The following is a 21,146-nucleotide window of genomic DNA, read 5'->3' as shown; positions in this document are numbered from 1 at the left end:
TTTCACTGCTGGGCCCATTGTTGTTTTCTGTATTTATTAATGATATTGATGAAGGCATATAAGGCTGAAGGTTGGTCGAGCTGTTAATGACAGTAATCAGGGCATGCTGCTACAACACAAAATCTAAACAAATTAGTCAGATGGATCGGGAAATTCAATTAAAATTTAGTATTGACAAATGCAAGATACTTCATATAGGTAGCAGTAATCCTCCATTTTTTTTTATTTTTTTTTTATTGATATTATAAGCTTGATTTCTTGCATCATTTGCCACTGCTAATACTAATTACCCTTGAGTATCTTTCGTTCTTCACCATTTGTAGTATCGTACCATAATTGGTATGCATTGCTGGTATTACTGCTTCACATGCAGTACCTTGCATTTATCAGTGTTGAACTTCAATTTCCACTTGTCATCCCAGCTGCCAATTTTCAAAGTCTTCCTGCAGTAGTATGCCATTATTCCTGTCATTGCCCATCTTGGCAGCCTTTTTATCATCTGCAAACTTAGAAAATAAACTTGATATGCCTTTATTAATATCATTATTGAATATTGTAAACAGTGAGGGCTCCACCACTGAACCCTGAGGGACTCCCTAATAACATTAGTCCAAAAGAAAGTAGTCCCAATTTATAACTAACCATCTTCTGTCACATAACCCTCCACTTTATCTGTTGTATTAACTTATTATTATTATTATTATTAGCCATATGGTGCAAGGAAGCCTGAGGCTTATGCTGCACCAGCCAAAAAAAAAAAAATTTGCGTTACCCTGTGTGTGTGTGTGTGTGTGTGTGTGTGTGTGTGTGTGTGTGTGTGTGTGTGTGTGTGTGTGTGTGTGTGTGTGTGTGTGTGTGTGTGTGTGTGTGTGTGTGTGTGTGTGAGAGTGAGAGAGAGAGAGAGAGAGAGAGAGAGAGAAGTAGAAGGAAATCACCAAGAAAGAGAAGAATGATGATATCCAGCTGAGGACCCTGGGTGTGCCAAGCCCATACTCACCAGATGTGAGCCACTTGCCCTTATTGCCACTGCTCAAAGCAACGTGGTATTAGGAGCAAGCAGTCTTCTATGTGAAAGAGTGTAAAAAGCATTACTGAAATCTAAATATATGATATATAAATTATTGTTTGCATCCAGTTTCTTTGTTACTGCACCTAATAGCTAATGATATTAGTCAGATCAGACAAGATCCCTCCCCAGCAAATGCATACTGTAGTTTCCATCTAATTTCATTCCTGTTTAAGATTATCTTGCAGTATTTTTTAACCACTGATTCCATTACTTTCCCTGTGACAGAAGTTACCATATTTCCCCATGTATAAGACGCACCTTAATTTTGGGGCCCGAAATTTGAAAAAAAATGTATTACATAAAGTTATTGAACTCAAGTTTTATTCATCATAAAATTTATACAACTCCTCATCACTGTCAAAACTCCCATCCATTATCTTGTCCTCATCTGTGTTTGATGACGAATCACTGTCTTCATATATTGCCTCGTCCTCAATTCCATCTATAGCATTTGAAATGCCACACTTCTTAAATGGCTTGACAACAATCTCAGTCTTGATATTATCCCAGGATCTTTTCACCCAGGTACAAACTTCTCCTATAGTTTGTTTCTTCACTCTTCCTGCTGGTGTCAAATTGTCCCAGAAGACTTCATCCATTGGTTCCATTCGTCTCTCATGGCAGCTTTGAAGGGTTTGTTAATGCTGACTTTAAGTGGTTGGAGCTCGGATGTCAAGCCTCCAGGTATGACGGCAAGTTTTGTTTTTTGCTCTGCAGCAATCTTCTATGTGATTTTGTTATGTGTGCCCTGAACTGATCAAGCACCAATAGGGCAGGTGTGTAAGAGCCCACCTGGTCTTCTGCTCCAAACTTTCTCAAACCAGATCTTCATCCCATCCTGATCCATCCAACCCTTGTCATGAATGTGGACAATCACTCCTCGAGGAATGTCTTCTTTTGGCATTGTTTTGCGTTTGAAAATCAGCATAGGAGGCAGCTTGGTTCCGTTGGCACAACAAGCTAGAACAACTGTATAATGGCTCTTTTCATGTCCACTTGTCTTCACAGTTACAGTTTTCACCCCCTTCTTATCAACAGTTCTGTTACTTGGGACATCAAATTGAAGGGAGACTTCGTCCATATTTGCAATCTGTCCCAACTCAAACCGATGTGCCTTCCAACATTGAATGACAAAATGATGGAATTCAAGGACCTTCTGCTCATAGCTTTCAGGCATCTTTTGGGCAAGTCTGGTGCGTGTACGCATGCTTAGTCAATTCCGTTTCATGAACCTGAAGCACCAATTGTGTCCGCCTTTGAAATCAGTAACTTCCTTTCCTCAGCAATTCTTCTTGCCTCATGCTGAACCATCTTTGTGTACACAGGAATTCCAATTGCCCTTTACTCTTCAATCCATATCTTCAATTCCCTCTCTAAATCAGGCCATATTGCTGACTTGCCTTTCATGGCCTTCTTCTGCCGTGGTGTTTTCAGTAGGGTTTCTTCTTCCCGTAGCCAGTCTCGAATTGTTTTCTCAGTTGGAGGAGGACCAAACTTATGTTCAGCAGTACGATTTCCATTCACTTTTGCAAACTGGATCACTTTTAACTTGAATTCAGCACTGTACGAAAATCTTTTCTGAGCCATTTCTGGGCAGAACGTGGCAAAGCGTAACCTAATATACCGGTAACAAGTGCGAAACAATGAGCTCAAAGACAACAAGCGCGAAAAGTGCAATTAAAAAATCTACAACCACTGTATAAGACGCATCCAGTTTTTATACCCCAAATTTTTCGAAAAAGGATGCGTCTTATACATGGGGAAATATGGCAACTTCATCATCATCAGCCATTTTCAATCCACTGCAGATGAAGGCCTTTCCAGTTCCTTCTGTTTTGAGCAATAGCCATCCATATATTGCCCACGAACTCTTGAATTTCATCTGTCCATTTCCATTGTTGTCATCCAGGCAGGTTTTCTTTTAGCTTCTCTTGGATACCATTCTATTATTTTCTTAGTCCATCTGTCGTCATGTCTTCAAGCTATGTTGTCTGCCCAATTCCATTTCAGTTCTTGAGTTTTGATGAGAATGTCCTTTACTTGAGTTTGCTGCCTAATCCATGTGTTTCTCTTCTTATCCAAAAGTCTGATCTAATATAATTCATTCCATTCTTCACTGTGTAGTTTTCAGCTTCTCTTCTGTTCTTTTGGTCAGTGCCCAAGTTTCACTTCTATAAGTATCGTGGGGAGTATACATTGGTTCATTATTTTATATTTCAGACAAATTGGGTTATTTCTCCTTAGTATGTGGCTATATTTTCTGAATGCTATCCATTTGAAAATTATTCTTCTCTTGACTTCCCGCCATTTATCATTATTACAGCTAATGACTTGTCCAAAGTATATGAATCCACCTTTTCAATTTCTGCTCCTTTAATAATTATATCCCTTCCTGTGGCATACTAGTTAATCATTACTTTTGTTTTAACTATATTCATCTTTAGTCCAAAATCCTTACTAACTCAGCATAACTGATTAAGATTTTCCTCTAATTCTTCGGGATCATAGATTATGATCACAGTGTCATCTGCAAATTGTAAAATTTAACCCCAGGGGCTCACATCTGGTGAGTATGAGCATGGCACACCCAGGGTCCTGAGCTGGATATCATCATTCTTCTCTTTCTTGGCAATTCCTTTCTACTTCTCTCTCTCTCTCAGGGTAACTCAGGAATTTTTGTTTGGCTGGTGCAGCATAAGTCTCAGGCTTCCTTGCACCATATGGCTAATAATAATAATAATGGTTTAAGTACTCTCCATTCGCATTGACTCCTTTCTGCGGCCAGTCCAATCTTCTGAAAGCTTGTTAAAGGGAAGCGGTAAACAACTTCAAAGATATTGTCTCCTTGTCAAACTCCTTTCTCAATTTTAAATTTGCTGCTGTCTTTGTCTAGTCTAATAAAGGAGGTAGCATTCTCATATATTTTCTTCAAAATCATAATGTATGGTATATCTGTGCCTTGTCTTTCCAGTGCCCGAAACATTTGTCTTATGCTTTATGGAGTCAAATGCATTTTCATAATCCACAAATGGCAGGCATAATGACATTTTATATTCATTTGTTTTCTCCATTAGCTGTGATATTACGTGAAGGTGATCCATAGTTGAGAATCCCATCTTAAAGCCAACTTGCTCTTTCAGTTGATTCTCGCCAAGTATTCTTTCTAATCTGTTAGTAGTGCCCCTTGTGAACAACTTGTAGGCGTGGGACAAGCTAATTGGGCTCTAACTTCCAATTTCTGATTTATCTCATTTCTTATGCAGCAAAACTATGAGTGTATTATTCTATTCCTTAGGTGTCATACCTTTTCTAATGCATTTTGTGAAGAGTCTTGCCAGTTTTTGTGTCATGTCTCTTCCTCCCAATTTTAACAACTCTACAGTAACTTCATCTTTCCCCGGGGCCTTCTGATTCTTCATTTTCTTCAATGCATGTTCTACTTCATCAGGATGGATATCGAGTATGTTTCAGGCTAAGTTTCCAAGTGGATTTTAGTGTTTTGCACCAACCTTACGTAGAAATAAAAACACAAAGGAAACTGGACTTTTAATAACAGTGTTTATAATAAATTATAATAACCTGTATTTACAATAAATTTAACTTTACGATAAACTATACATATAAAATAAAATCTGCTACATTGAGAACAATAAAATGCATTAAAATATACTAAGTTAAAAGCGATAAAAACCATAGCTTTCAAAGGCTCCAGCCTTCTTCTTCAGCGGTAATTTTCTTATTCTGCAGTACATCTTTAAATATCAGCAGGTTCATGGTACTCATCACGTGTTTCATTCTCACGTGTTCCGTTCTCTTGCGTTGTGGAACCGGAAGTGGCTCGAGCGGGAGTCATACGGAACCGTTCATCCCTTCTGAGGATAGTGGCCTCAAAGAGGGGATGAATCCGCATACCTCTATCTCTATTAGTGTTGATTGTAGAACAGATCCGCAAACTCTCGAGCCACTTAACTTAGTGGCTCGAGAAGAAGCCAGGCACTTTAAATACACTTGGGTATTCTGATTTATCTTATTTTCATTGATTTGATTATGTGAGCAAACAGAATACTTTTTTAAGAGTTAACTATGAATTATTATACTTGCTGCACAGTCGTAATTGCCTTTGTTATCGACATCATTTTCTGGAGCCTTCCAATTCATTAGACATCTAAAAAGCTATAAATTAAGAGAGTGATTGAGCACCCATTGGCCATTCATTTAGGCTCAGCATACTTGTAAAGCCTAGTTCTCTAATAATTTAATTATAGAAACATTCGATGCAGTGATTGTAATCCATTCTATATGGTTGGATTTTTTTTTTTTTTTTTTTTTCGTAATGTTGAATTCTGTTACCAAATAAATTCCTCTTTAATAGTCATAATACTTCCATTCTATATTCTTCTCCCACTTGGATATTAGATGGTCAGTTACTCTTTTATGATGTCATCTCCTCTACTTTGCAATATTTAGATATCCTGATCGTCAAGATAAAGTATAAGGCTATAGATATGTGAGTTCAAAGAAATCAGGATTCACAAAATATGTATGTAAACACTTTTAATTGAAATAAATTCAAAATAATTGGGAGCAAAGAGATTTCACCATAAGGAAAGTTAAGGATATACTAAGGATATACAATTTATACTTAAGAAAACTGAAAAACACAGAATAATACACAGAAATATCCCCTATATACCTCCTCATAGCAAATATGGGAAGGCATATAGGGGATTCACATGTATGTTACCACTCTTATAGGAATTCTTTGTTTCAGATTATTGCCTTGAGAAGCCATCATCCTATTTGAAAAATCAGAAAAAAGTTTGTATCCACTGGTGCAGTTATGTGGCTCCATGCCGTGGCCATCTGAAGACATTTTTCATTGATAAAAACATTTACAAAAAGTCCAAAATGCATTCATAACATTGTCTTCTAAATTTTTGCAACACTTTGGTCTGTAAACAGGTTTGTCATACATGATAACATGCAGAATCGTAACTGAGGAATTATGCTTGCAGCCACATCACTTACAAATTCATCATTCACTATTAGAAGACAATAAAATGAATCATGTAAGGTGCTGTGAAATCTTCCTTGAAATACAGAACATTGATGCTAACATCATATAGTGTCATTTGAGTCAAAAATCTTCATTATATATGTAAATATGAGCGAACCTTGTCCAAAGTGAATATTTGGTGCAGTGTTGCTTGCCAGAAAGTGATTGGACTGTACTTCTTCCAAGAGGAAATACAGGGAATGTTGATAATTCCCTGTATTTCAAGAATATGCCTTTTATAAACTACCTCTCATTATTTTAGTGCATGGATACTTTAAACAGGATGGTACTTTCTTCCTTCCCCACCTCACATTTTTCCCAAACCATGGATGCCACTTTTGGACAGCACTGGATAGGATAAAAACTTTTGGATAATAAAAAAAAAAAAATTTGTAGTGTTTTGTATTTATAATTTTCAGAATTTTTTTCATAAATATAAATTACAAAAATATCTATTTTTGTTTATCATATTGTTCACATACTTATGATTTGCCCTGTATTATGAATGAAATTATCCTGTTACAGAATTTAATATTACAATAGAAAAAAAAAGGTTTTTCTCTTTTCAGAAAGGATTATGATCACTATATAAACTGTTTCTATAATTAAATTATTACAGAACTGGTGTGGTGTACCATCAACATTAATTTCTAGGCTTTATAGAGCAGTGTTTAGTGTATGTTGAGCCTAGCTGATTGGCCATTGGATGGTCTCAGTCACTCTGCCATTCTTATAGTATCATCTCCCATTTTATTTATGATTGCTGGATATCCTTGATAGCACTGATATCATTGATTTAACAGGATGTTAATAATTTAGTTAACTCTGAATGGAAATAATCTGCAAATAATAATTCATTTGAAGTCATTAGGGAAAATGTTCTCTGTAAGATGAAAATTTTCCTTGATAAAAACGATGGAAAAAGAGATATTTATTGTACTCTCTTGTTGTTGTAACCAGATAAATTTAAACTACTTAGTTAATGCAATAAAATGCTTCTTAATATCTGTATAACATCCTGTCATTTGCACCTTTGGATCCTAGTTCACTGAAGATATTATTTCTGAAATTTATCTTGATGTTTTGCGACATTACTTTTATTATTTTTCTCATAGCTTACAGAATTGATACCTGTTTCAACAAGATAACAACCTTCATACAGCCAATACTGTGTTGGATTTTTGGAGGAAACATTTCAAAACACAGTACTCTCTATCAGTTTCCTGATTTTCATAGTATAAGTTTCATGGAAACCCTCTCACCCTTTGAGATAGTTACCATCATGACTGCCTTCTGGGGATATAACTAGTTCCAAGATGATGCTTCAAAAACTTTAATCCTTGCACAAATAATTTGAAAGTGGCAGTATACCAAGAGGTGTTCATTAATTGCAGAAATTTATTATTAAACATCAGCATTTCAAAGAGAACCTATTAAATACATATAACTTTGGGGACTTATCTCCAGTGTATACAATCACTTTAATATTATTTAATTTAAATAAATAATAAAGTATCTAATTTTTTATTATTATTTTTTTATTTTTTTATTTTGTTTTTTTTGTCATAAATAAATAAAATTATTTTATTATCTATTATTATGTGTTTTTTTTATATGTACATGTGTTTATATATATATGTAGATGTTGGTCCCAGTGCCTTGATTCTGTAGAACGAAAGCTGCATAACAACTCTGCCAAGTGGTGGTTTCATTTGTACTCTGTTCTCATCCCACGTGTTAATCCAAACAAAATGGTAAATAAGAAAAATTTTTTTGTGTTTTGAAATATTATTTAAATTATGGCCTTCCAGACACCTGTATATAGTCTTTTAAATGTTTCTTAGGCACCAGTGGCATAAAACTGTTTCCTACTTTTAACTACAATACCAATCCCTTAATAATTTTAAGTATCTTTCTAGTTTCAGAAAATCATGTTTTGTTACCTTAATTTTAAAGTTTCTGGAATTTTGCCAAAACATAATACAATAAAATTTATGATGAGAGCCTTGTCAATGAATTTGGCTCTAGACAGATTGTGCAAGGTTCATGGGTCATAATTTTTTTCAGCATGGCCAGTGCTTTTTAGCAGATGGGACTCATTTTATTGAGATGATATTCACTGAGTGGGCAGAAATAAGGTGTTCCTATCTAGTAATGGGTAGGTTCACCTTTTGCTCGGATATGGCAGTAATGTGGCAAGGCATTGAGTCCACTAGTTCGCGAAAGTTTTCTACGTGTATTTCCATCCATGCTTGGTACACTGCTGTCCATAATTTTATCACATTCCTGAGTGGAGGATCCAAAGCTGGAATGGACCTTTCCACAGCATCCGAAAGATGCTCCACATTGTTGATGCCGTTGAATGGGAAGGCCATTCCATGGTGGTAAAATCTGCAGAATGCTCATTGAACCAAGTTCTAGTCACCATGGCTCTGTGGGGAGGTACATTATCCCTGCTGGAAGAGTCCATTGCCCTGTAGGTGCACAATGACCATGAAGGGATGCAGATGGTCTGCAAGGATGGACACATAACCTTGACCATTCAGAGATGTGTCTAGGCATACCAGAGGTCCCAATGTGCCAGTGTGCTAGTTGAACATGCCCCAGACCATTACCGACCGTCCACCTGCCTGAACAGTTCCTTGTTGACATGACGGATGCATAGCGTCATGCAGTTTCTGCCAGATACGTACCCTCCCTTCAACTCGAAATAACTGGAAAAGAGGCTCATCTGACCAGGAGACCTGTCTCCAATCATCCAAGGTCCAGTGCTGACCAGAGGTCCCAATGTGCCCAGTTGAGGCATGGTATTAGCAATGGGACTTGGTCTGTGGCTCCTATAATCTATTGCCGCTAATGATTGCCTGATGGTCTTAGTGGAGAAGTTTCCGGCACCTCCCTCATTGAAGTCAGCAGTGATTTGTGCCACTGTTTCTCTCTGGTTGGCTGAAACAATGCAAGACAGACATCGATGGCCAAGTTCATCCACCACCTTTCTCCACCCACAGCACTATCCACGATATAATGCATGAGTTTGTTAAAGGAAGATCATTATTTACTAGTCTAATTACTGTCCAGTTGTCAAAAAGCAACTGGTTGAAAAGTACAGTTTTGGCCTCATGTAGTTAGAAATCAGTGGATTAGTGGACTAATGCATATGGTGTAAAGAAACGACAACAATGCGAATTGACCATGCTGCGAACAGAACAGGAGAGAGTGATACGGTAACACCATCCACACTTGGGCATTCGTTACATACATAATATTTTTAGTGCGAACCCCCGAGCATATATTCTCTGTTGTTTGTTTTTTAGGAGCATTAGCAACTAAAGCCATATTGCTCCGGGGATATGCGGTGGTCATTCCCTGACCTTTCTGCATCCTCCGTATTTGTTGGTGACGGGCTCGAACCCCAGTCTAATCAAGAATCGTGTGCTACGCACTGCTGCTCCTTCCCACCTGGCCATGGAGGCAGCGCATCTCCAGTAACTCATTGCTTAAAATGAGGTACATTTCCATTGTAGTTGTCATCATTTACATACCTCCCAATCCTACATCAAAAACAATGCAAGAGGTGACCAACTGGATCCTTCATCAGCCAAAATTGTCTGTGGAGATTTCAACCTCCCACCATGTCTAGAACATATGAAAAGATTGCTCTCGTCACAGCTTAGCATTGCTGGCCTTACTATAAAACACAAAGGCCCCACAAGGGGTACAAACCAACTGGACCTGATTTTCGCATCTATTTCCTATGCGGCCCTGGGTGCCAAGCTACTTCTAGGTCAAGTGTTCCTATTGCAACTTAAATAACTGCCTTTGTGACTTTATTGCAAAGTAGTTTATATCTACTCAATCAGTAGATACAAATTAATCATTGCAGTGCTTCTGTATCATCTGATAATTTATATATATCTTGTGCATATTTATTATCTGCTGTAAGCCTCATCTGTTCACCTGATGTTCCTTTAGGTTTTCATTGAAGAAAACAAAGTAAACAACTATTAGGATTTTGTTGTGTGAATGGTGCAGATGAAAATCACAAATTGTTGAAATATTGTGTGGTGTCTCATTGATCCCCTATGACAAGTTTCGGGTTAATATAGGCAAATCAGCCTGTAAGTATGCATACATGCACAAACTCACACATACACATATACACTCTTGAGCAATATGGTCTAAGCTACTGATGTGCCTAAAAACCCAACAGCAATGACAACACTAATTATAATTAGTGTTGTTGTCATCGCTGTTGGGTGATAATTAATGATTATCATTAATCAATAATTAATTATCAATTATCCATTCTACTCAGTAACTGGCATGTTTAAATTTTTAAGTTCGGTAGCATCTAATAAATATAAATTCTGAAGTACAATAGTAGATAAATGTTTTGTATCCACTTAATTAATGTAATATTTTGTTACTTTATTATCTGTATTATTTTGTAAATTTAATTCTTACCTTAATAATGGTTGGTATAGGATCCACTTCAGTGTTTCATGATAGGATATCATGGCTCATATGATGATGATGACTGTGTGTGATTCCTCTGTGAAATTTTCAGGCTGTACAAGTTCTAGGTGGTAGATAGCTCTCATTAACCGTGCAATACTACCATTTTTCTTATTGGAGGCTTGAAGTGGTGAAACCCATGTTTAGTTTCTAGAGCAAAGTTTCTGGCATATTCCCCCATACTTCTCCTTCAACCCATGCACGGTACTAAGTACTATAGGTTTTGATACCTTTTGTGTTTGGGATTTTCATTAAAACAAAAAAAAAAAAAAGTAATGACATCCTGAGTTCATTACTTATACAACCTGAGGCATGTATTCAAAGATTAATCTGTGGATAATCCTAGCCAAACTTCTGATTCTTTTCTTAGTTCCCAATCTAAGAAGTATTCCAATCTTAAATTAAAATTTGTTGATTTACTACAGAGTCTCCCAACCAGTGTGCCCAGTACTTTGGTATGAGCTTCTATTTAGGTCAATGAAAATCACTCTTTAGGTATGCTGAAAATGCAGCATCTTTTAACCAAAAGTGTGACAAGAGTAATAAAAGGTTAGAAGCCACTGTAGTTATTAGCTAACACTGAATCTCTGAAGAAACGATGGCATGTTCTAGAAAAAAACAAAACTGGCAATTCATGAGACTCAATTAACTAGTGACCTGCAGGTGTGCACTCTAGTTCAAAAGGATTTAGTTTTACTGGAAGATTCAGTTGTCAGGGAAACAGATATAATTTTTTTGGAATAAAGATAGGCAGAAAATAGAACCAGAATGTGTCTGCTGAGAAGAACAACTGATCATATTACCAACAGAAAAAAATTAGCTTTCTGAAGGGTAAGAATTAAATTTACAAAATATTAAAGAAATTAAGCAAGTACACAGATTAATCTGCAAAGATTTAACTCAAATCTCTTATAATCCGCAAGAAGAGTCGGTCTGCCTAAATCTTATGTGCTCTCTGTGATTGCAAATTCCTATCAACTAGAAAATAATTACCTACTAATCATCTGCTAATTAAGGGGCTCTGTTATCTGATAAACCCAGATAGGTCTAACTTTGAGTTTTTAATGAATAACAGCTTGACTTACTGGGTGATGTTTTTTTTTTTTTTATTAAGAACAATATTACTTTAGGTTGATTCGGGGTTAAATGTGGATCATTTCCAAAGATCCTAAACCGAAGCTCGGTCACTGTCATTCAGGAGGGGGGGGGGTGTCCCTGCACAGTCAACAGAGAAATATAACACAGTGCAGCATTATTTTCTAAAAATATTTCAATACTTGTGTTGAAATAGTGCCCTGCTTCTTTATTAAACCTAGGATTTCTTCCTATGGTTTCTTTCACAGCTACAGGAACCAGTGAATCGATTTATCTGAATTAGCATTAGCATCAGCATTAGTAGAGGCATATGATGCAAGAAAGCAAGCTTATTCAGCATCAGCCAAAAAAAAAAAAAAAACACACACACCACTCCCATTTCACCCCTCCGTTCGTTTGAAATACCTGTCCAGTTGAGCTTTAAATTTGTTTAGGCTATCAACTTCAACAACAAGTGATGGAAGTCGGTTCCACCAACCAACCACTCGCTGGCCAAAGGCAAATTTCAGCACATCTATCCGACATCCGTCCTTCCTCAATTTGAATTTATGCCCTCTGAGGTGATTATTCTGAGCAAGATGAAGAATCCCATTGGCATTGAGCATGCTCAAACCATTCAAAGCCTTATACACCTCTATCAGATCACCTCGCCGGTACCTAGTCTCCAGACTCTGTAATTTGCAAAACTTAAGCCTTTCTTTGTAAGAGCAACCCTTTGTTCCATTCACTAATCTTGTTGCCCTTCTCTGTACCTGTTCCAGCAGCTCTACATCCTTCTTGAAATGAGGCCTCCAGACTTGTATACAGTACTCAAGATGTGGCCTAACCATTGCCTTATACAAGGGAATAATCACCTCCTTATCCCTGCTAGAAAAATTCCTGTATATCATTGACAAGACACCATGAGCTACACTTGCAGCTCGTCTGCACTGCTCAGAGAACTTCATATCTGCCTGCACAATTACCCCCAGGTCCTTTTCATTCTCCACCACTGTCAGTGTAGTACCGCAGAGTTGATACGTTGTTCTGGGGTTACTGTTTCCCATATGTAGTACTTTACATTTGTCAATGTTAAACTTCATTTGCCACCTCTCAGCCCATCTGCTCAACCTTTCCAGATCCTGTTGCAGCAGCATAGCGTCAGTAGTGTCCTTAACAAACCTGCCAACCTTTGTATCATCTGCAAACTTGGACATTAAACTTCATATCCCATCATCAATAAACACCGAAAACAACAACGGACCCAACACTGAACCCTGAGGAACTCCACTAATAACATTAGTCCATGTTGAGCAGTGTCCATTGATTACCACTCTCTGTCTTCTACCACTCAACCATCCCCTTATCCATAGCAGCAATTTGCCTCCAATGCCACACTGCTCCAATTTGTGCAGCAGTCTTCCATGTGCAACAGTATCAAAAGCCTTTCTAAGATCCAAATATATAATATCAAAGTTATTCCCTGCATCCAGTTCTTTTGTGACTACATCATAGTATCCAATCAAATTGGTCAGGCAAGACCTGCCCTTAACAAAACCATGCTGCGTCTGAGCTATAACTGAATTCTTGTCTAGATGATCCTGCAGTGCTTCTTTAACCAGTGCCTCCATTAATTTACCTGGAACAGAAGTTAAACTAACAGGTCTATAATTACTTGTGTCAGCCTTTGATCCTCCTTTGTGAATTGGGGTTACATTTGCACATCTCCAGTCTATGGGTACCTCCCCTGAGTCCAAAGAAGCTCTCATAATTATGGCTAGGAGTTTGCTTACTTCCTTTGCTGCCTCCTTTAATATAACTGGATAGATCCCATCCACCCCAGGTGCCTTTTTTATGTTTATCCTCAACAATCTCTCCTCCACTTTCCTCTCAGTTATTACGAAATCATCCAGCTCACTGCCAATGTTTACTTTACCTACATCATTCTCCTTCCTGAATAACTCCTCATGTGTGAATGTAGATGCAAAATAGTCGTTTAGATTGTTAGCCACCTGAGCAGGATTCTCAACTGTTGAACCATCAATATCCAGTGGACCAATCTGATTCATCCCTTTCCTTCTTGAGTTTAAATATGTAAAGAACTCTTTTCTGTTTTTCTTTGCATCCTTTGCCAAGGATTTTTCGTAGTCTGCCTTTGCCTGCCTAATCTCCTTTGTGACTTGGTTACAGACCAACTTATATCTATCATAGGCTTCCATGTCACCCATTAATTTGTATGTATCCCATGCATTTTTCTTCTCTGCCACATGTCTCATTAGTTCATCTGACAACCATTTAGGCCTAAACCTTGAACAATATTTCTTAGTTGGTATGTAAAGCCTGGTAGCCTCCAAGATTAGTTCCTTGAATGCTTCCCATTTTGAGTTTGCTGTTGGTAACATCATCAGTTGGTCCCACTGTATAGAATTTAAATACTGTCTCAGACCATCATAGTCGCCTTTACTAAAACAAAACCCTTCCCTTTACCTCTGATGGTAGTTACCTCCTTGAGTAAATCCCACTTCAACACACTGTGATCACTGCCACCTAGTGGTTAATTTATCTGCAGATTCTTAATGCATGAAGAATCACTACTGATAATCAGATCAAGAGTATTGCTCCCTCTTGTTGCCTCACGAACATGCTGATGTAGAAAACAATCATCCAATAAATCCACAAAAGCCTTGCTAGTGTGCGAGTGACCAACCCACAAATTCCAGTCAATATCTGGGAAATTAAAATCCCCCATTATAAAACTCTGATTTACTGGCCCACTCTATTTCCCTGTACAATATCTTATTATACTCATCAGAGTCATTAGGCCTATAGCACACTCCTACTCTCAATTTTGATGTCCCTATGCTTATGTCACACCAAACTGACTCGACACTGCCCTGTCCAGCAATGTTGACTGGCTTCACTTCCTTGGACTTTATGTGTTTCTTAATTAATAGCATAACCCCTCCTCCCCTCCTGTCCTGTCTATCCTTTCTATACACATTGTATTCCCCAAATTCCAGTTCCGCATTACTTATATCTGTGTGACACCACGTCTCTGATATCCCAACAATATCTGCCTTTGATGTTTTGAGCAATACCTCAAATTCATCAAATTTATTTACCAAACTCCTAGCATTGGTGTACACGCAGGTATACATGCACCTGTTTCTATTCTTAGCTACCCTAACACAACCCATGTGTTTACTTGTACCGCAATGACTCCCAGCAGTCTCTGAAAGATCCTGCATCTTGTTTTTCAGGCTTCTGCTCATTTCAATAGAAGCAGTGCAAGAATCACTTCCACCTCTGCCAGTGGCTACTGTTAATCTATTAGTCCTTGTATCCCCCCCAACTAGCAGTTTTCCGAACCACCTAACACTGCCTCGACAGCATCAGCAAAAATTCTTGCACCCTTTCTATTTAAGCGTATCCCATCCCTGTAGAAGCAATCTCTCCTGTTAACAAGTACAGTCCAGGCTGAAAAAAATTCTACCCCTTGAGCCTTGCACAATCCCTCCAGGGCCGAATTGATCGACAAGGCTCTCATCATATACTCCCTCCTATCATGTCTGGGCAGAATTGCAGACACTTTCAAATTCAACCCTAATTCATGGCTTTTTTTCAACAGTGACCTGTACTTGCTAAGTAATTTCGCCGGTCTCCTACTCTTAATATCATTAGTGCCAACGTGTACAACTATATCACCTTTTGTGCCCTTAAAAGATGATATCTGCTCTACAGCGTCAAATTATTTAACTGTATAAAATTAATCTGTTTATATTTGCATCCCTAATTATTTTCTGTGCAGTAATAAGATTCACATTTTGCTAACTGACTTCTGTACTAGATAGGACATATTATGGCCAAAATATCCCTTGTGCCATTAAACTTAAAACTCAGAAACAAAGACACAGTTGCAAGGCATGAATCGTCTCAAGAGCCTTTGGAATTACTTGAAATAATACACCTGAGGTAGAACTAAGCCACCAACAACAACTCAAACTGATCTGAAGATCATTAGTAAACAATAATGGAATAATATCATGTAGAACGCTTCTGCATACCCAGTCAAATCCTTGCAGGATTCTTGCTATTATCGCTTCCAAATTTCAGCTCGCATGTTGCTTTATTACATTGTCTAATATTTTGGTAGCATGGTATATTATATTCCTCCTTACTAGAGGAATGTACTTTTTAATGTTTTTGTACCAAATTCAGTTTAATATGCCAGGATTCAGTCTCTGAAATGTTTTCCTTGCCACCCTCAACAACCACCAACCTCCAGCATGCATTTAAGTTGTAATGACAATTTTTAATTTATTATTAATAATTTGTTTTTGTGATATCATTGCATGCAGAATTTTTAGTTTAGTTTTCATTGAATTAATCTCTAATGTGATATCGTAATTTTTGATGTCCAGGCAGTAACCAACTACTGTAGAATATTGACATAGTATACTAATATATTTTTTGAAAATTTTTACACAAATTCTGTTTGTTTTATATTTTCTTAAATTCTTATCTATGTTATCTCATTACTTTTTAAATAGGATGAAGTTGAAAAAGATGTTGGTGAATGGAATACAGAAACAAGGGATCAGTTAATTAAATCTCTGAAACAGTTTTTTGAATATTCCAGCTTAGGAGAATTTGAAGCACGGCTCTGTCTTCTTCGTGTTTTCTTAAATCACATACAAGCATATCCATGCTCTCATATTCAGAGTAAAGTCATTATTTTGTGCTTTAATTTTCATATTGTAAAATTGTACCTTGCTGGAATTTTAAATTATATATTATTTGAATGTTTATCTTCAAATTTTTTGCTTCTTCCATTCTTTGGAAAGCAGCACAAAATATATTTATTTTATTGGTTATCTCTCCATTCACTGCAGGATATTTAACAAATTTCATTAGGGTTCAGTAATTTCATTTAAGGTTTTTAACAATATTGATGCAGGTCTATCAAGTTTAGTGTCTGTAAGTTTTCTCATGACACAAAGGGTACTACCTCATTTGGGTGGCGATAATCCCAGAATAATTTACCATTTGGGCAATACCAAACTCAAAGTAATGGAAAGTAAAAATAGAGTGGGTGGTGTAATTGTACATTGACATGAAATTCTATGCATTTGCTTTCAGCCTGAGAGTAGTAGTTGTTGGAATAGACTTTCACGTTGTTTTGTAGAAGTGGATAGTCTGAGTTAATTTAAAGGAGGACTAGACACATTGTTAGAACTGACAGTTAAATTAGGTATAAGGATTGTTTTGTTTTTTTTTTTTTTTGTGGCTGATGCTGTATAAGCTTGTTTCTTTGCATCATTTAGCCATTACATATATAAAATAGCACTATTCTGTCAGCCACCTGAAAAATTTTCCCAATGTTTACATTTTATTTGTCTTTCCTGTCTAACATTTCCACCCGAAATTCCCCCCTTGCCCTCTCCCTTCCATTTTCGTACATTCCTTAACCATACATGTCTTACCTCCCAGGCGCCTCCGTAGCCAGGTGGGAAGGAGCAGCAGTGCGTAGCACACGCTTCTTGATTAGACCGGGGTTCGAGCCCGTCACCACCAAATACGGAGGATGCGGAAAGGTCAGCGAATGACCACCGCATATCCCAGGGCAATATGGCCTTAGTTGCTAATGCTCCTAAAAACCAAATAACAAACAAACAAACAAACGTCTTACCTCCCACTCGACTTTCTGCTGTCATTCTCTTTCAGTTTTCCCCTCTTGCTCTGTTTTTAGCTCTATAAATTAGTCTTTAATGGAGGCTTGAATTTGCAACAATTAAACACCATTGTCTTTATCTGGATTTTTTGGCTCAGCTTACAGTACCTCCAGTAGTTCTACATGAAAGACACTCTTGCCAATTAACTTTATTACTCCCTCCAAAGTCTAAAATATAACATTTTAAAACATTGTGACAATATTTCCACAGAAAAATCGTTGACTCCTTTCTGCAAGATGTTTCCATTTACTTCTCAATAGCCCAATATTCTATCCCCAACCTGAAAGAAAAAATAAAAAAAACAGACATGCGAAAGACCCCAATTATCCAAAGGGATAATGGGGTTCAGTTATTGAATCATGTCAAAGCCCATAAGGAGGGCGGGAAATAAAGACAAATCAGCAGTTGATATCATTCTGGACAATCAGACCCAGTTAAAGTTCTTGTGGCTTTTGGGCTTTAAATTCATTGATTTTTTTTAATTAAAATTAGTCAGAATTAGCTTTTAGAGAATTCTAATGTGAATTCTGTTTTCATTAATATCTCCCTCCTCTCCATCCACTTATCAAGGAGCAGATAGATTCTTTTCCTATAAATCAAAAATAAATATGGGGGATCTTTTGTTATTTCTTTTAGCATATGTTCTCATTGCAAAATTTGGATCCAGTGCCATTGTTCAATACCATGTGGAGCCCAAACTGTGAACCAGATACGTTCATTCTTTATCGTGAAAGAATTTCATCAATACCTCAATAATAGATATCCTGATATCTCTTCAAGCAGTATGGCCTTAGTTGCTAATGCTCCTAAAAAAAGCAACAGTGGCAGGGTTGCCCACCTGTGCCCCCTTGAAAATAACATTCCATTGCTAACCATAATCAATGATTAATAATCTGAATTTTTTTTTAACTTTCTAAACATTCTTCTTCTTCCTTGATGTGCCATCTCTTTGCAGAGGTTGGCTATCATCTGAATGTACACAAGGCTGTAATGGAGGGTATATGCCATATATCCTCTGAATTTTTTTAGGTGAATAATGTATACCTTCTGGTTTTTGAAAGACTTGAAAAAACAAATATTATTAAAATATTTCCTGAAAATTAAAAAATAAATTTATTAGAATTTGATTCTTAGGCAATACTTATAGTTTTATTATTTTTAATTTATATGCCATATATATATATATATATATATAAGTAAATATGCAGTATATATATGTGTGTGTATATATATAAAATATAAAAGAAGCAGATGCCAGTAGCATGGCAAACTAGTAGAGTGAATAATAAATTTAATCCATACATAATAAAATAAAAAGGAGGAAATGAAGATAATGATATTGTACATCTTCATCCCCCCCTCCCCTTTTTATTTTATTATGTATGGATTTAATTTTCTATTAATTCTACTGGTTTGCCATGCTACTGGCATCTGCTTTATTTATTTATTTGTATTTTATTATAAGCAGCATGTAGTGGATTGCATTGCAGCCACTAATGCTTGCTATACTAATTCTCTCTTTCCTTTTTTCTTTCTATTTTCTGTTCTTTTATCTTACTATATTTGGTTATAAAGTTTTTAATTTACACACATACACGGATATTCACGGTATACCCTCTGGAATTCAATTAATAAGCTTAATATGCACAGTATGCTCTCTGCTTTTAATAACATTCATAGAGTATACCTTCTGCTAATTTTACAACTGGATGTACGTGAAGTAGAAACCCTAAACAATCCCTCATTACTCTGATCATACCGCTCTCTGAGGTTTGTCTTCACCAGGACACTTCCTTTTCACACCTTTTAAGTATTTTACTAATTTTTAGGGAATAAAGTACAATTACAAAACAAGGAGACATGCTTGATACACATAAACAAAGCTGCATGCATGTAGCAACTGAATAAACAACACACGTAAAGGCAGAGATACACTATTAACACCTCACATTTTACTAAGACACATTTCTAGGGGTTACTTCCATAAAACAATAAAAACAATTTCCAGTTGCGTTTCAGCTAGTGGAATCTGTTATAAACTGGTAGTAAACTCGATCTAATTGCATGAATTGTGTTGGTTTTTAAGTTATTATGGTGAAATGTGTTTCCTCTTCACTGATATAAAAAACATAAATTAGATAGTATGAATCAGAGTTGTACTACTCAATATGTTCTACGTTGATAATAATATTAGTAAAATAATAAGAGGAGTTTACCTCAATATAGTGCGTAGAACACTTCCGTATGATACCCTCCAGAAATTAAAACGGAAAAAACGAAAAAAATCGACAACTTACCGGTACATCAGAGTAAAATATAAATAATCATTTAACACAATACAAATCAATTTTAAACAATTAAAAATAAAATTAACGCAATTAAAAGAATCTAACGAAAATATTCAAAACGATTTTCCTTCCTGAAGCTGACAACGCTTTTCGACTGTATGTCGTGATCACAGGAATGAAAATTACGGAATCGGGTTAAACCTAGTACTTAAATAGAGATTATTTATCTTCGTGCATGCGCGTAAAGGTCCACGCATCGGAGATCAAATATGGCCGCCAAACATTAACAGAATTCTGGTGTAATTTAATTTCAACAGTTTCTGCAATTAATAGTCGCGTATAATTACGTTGAATGTTAAGTATTTTGGCTTCGTTAAATAAAAAAGTATGTTTTTCGTTAATGGCATGAAAGGCTAATTCTGATGCTGCTGAACGAGAAGCACAAACTGAGGCTTCATGTTGATTTACACGAATATTAAGAGAAAATCGGGTCGAACCCTGATAAGACGAGTCGCAATCACCGCAAGAAATGTTGTATACCAGATCATTAATTTGTGTTGCGAACGCTGAAAGAACCGAGCGATTGTTCAGTATAGTGTGTAACTTCCGTATTGGCCTAGCTACAATTTTAAATTCGGTATCTTTAAAGAATCTGTTATACCAGATCATTAATTTGTGTTGCGAACGCTGAAAGAACCAACCGATTGTTCAGTATAGTGTGTAACTTCCGTATTGGCCTAGCTACAATTTTAAATTCGGTATCTTTAAAGAATCTGTTAAGCTGTTTGTGCCACTGTTCAACATATGGGACAGAAATAAAGTATTTTTTGATATTACTATTGTTGATTGGCGTAGTATTTTGTATCCTATCCTTAGCATGTACCCTAATTCGGTTTATTGTGGTAATGGAATAACCCCTGTTTAAGAATCCGCTAGTTAATAATTGTATTTCTGAGTCCAAAGCAGATTCTGTCGTAGAATATTTATAGGCATTAAGAAATTGATTAAAGATAATCGATCTTTTGTAGGTGAAATGGGTGATAGCTATTATAATGTAGAAGCATACCGGTGTTTGTAGGTTTTCGATAGATGCTAAATTGTATTTTATTCGAGTCCCGGGTAAGCGTGAAATTTAGAAAGTTTAATGACTTTGTATCTGTATCCTCCCTTTCCAATGTAAATTTGAATCTAGAATGAATATTATTAAATGAATGTAAAATGTCTTGGATAGTATTACTATCGGTAATAACTAGAACATCATCTAAATACCTCCCATAGTATGTGATACGGGTTCAAAAAGGTGTCAAATGTATCTGCTCAATCGTTGAGAGATAGATCTCTGACATTAAGCCACTCAGGCTCAAACCCATTGGTAATCCAAAAATATGTTTGTATACCTTGTCTCGAAAGGT

General features: G+C 36.5%; 1 protein-coding gene across 1 annotated transcript in view; it reads left to right on the top strand.

Moving 5' to 3' along the window:
- The window catches only part of LOC150081532 (midasin), a 1,449,634-nt gene that overhangs the window by 1,158,170 nt on the left and 270,318 nt on the right, over window positions 1-21,146 (top strand). Inside the window, exons 69-70 of the mRNA XM_090380238.1 lie at window positions 7,768-7,879; window positions 16,265-16,436. Of these exons, the coding sequence (XP_090236364.1) occupies window positions 7,768-7,879; window positions 16,265-16,436 (284 nt within the window). The remainder of the gene's footprint in view (window positions 1-7,767; window positions 7,880-16,264; window positions 16,437-21,146) is intronic.

Source organism: Mastigoproctus giganteus, chromosome 8, assembly GCF_048544385.1.
Source record: "Mastigoproctus giganteus isolate SK-2022 chromosome 8, ASM4854438v1, whole genome shotgun sequence".
In the NCBI taxonomy this organism is placed as follows: domain Eukaryota; kingdom Metazoa; phylum Arthropoda; class Arachnida; order Uropygi; family Thelyphonidae; genus Mastigoproctus; species Mastigoproctus giganteus.
This window is presented reverse-complemented; position numbering and strand designations above follow the sequence as displayed.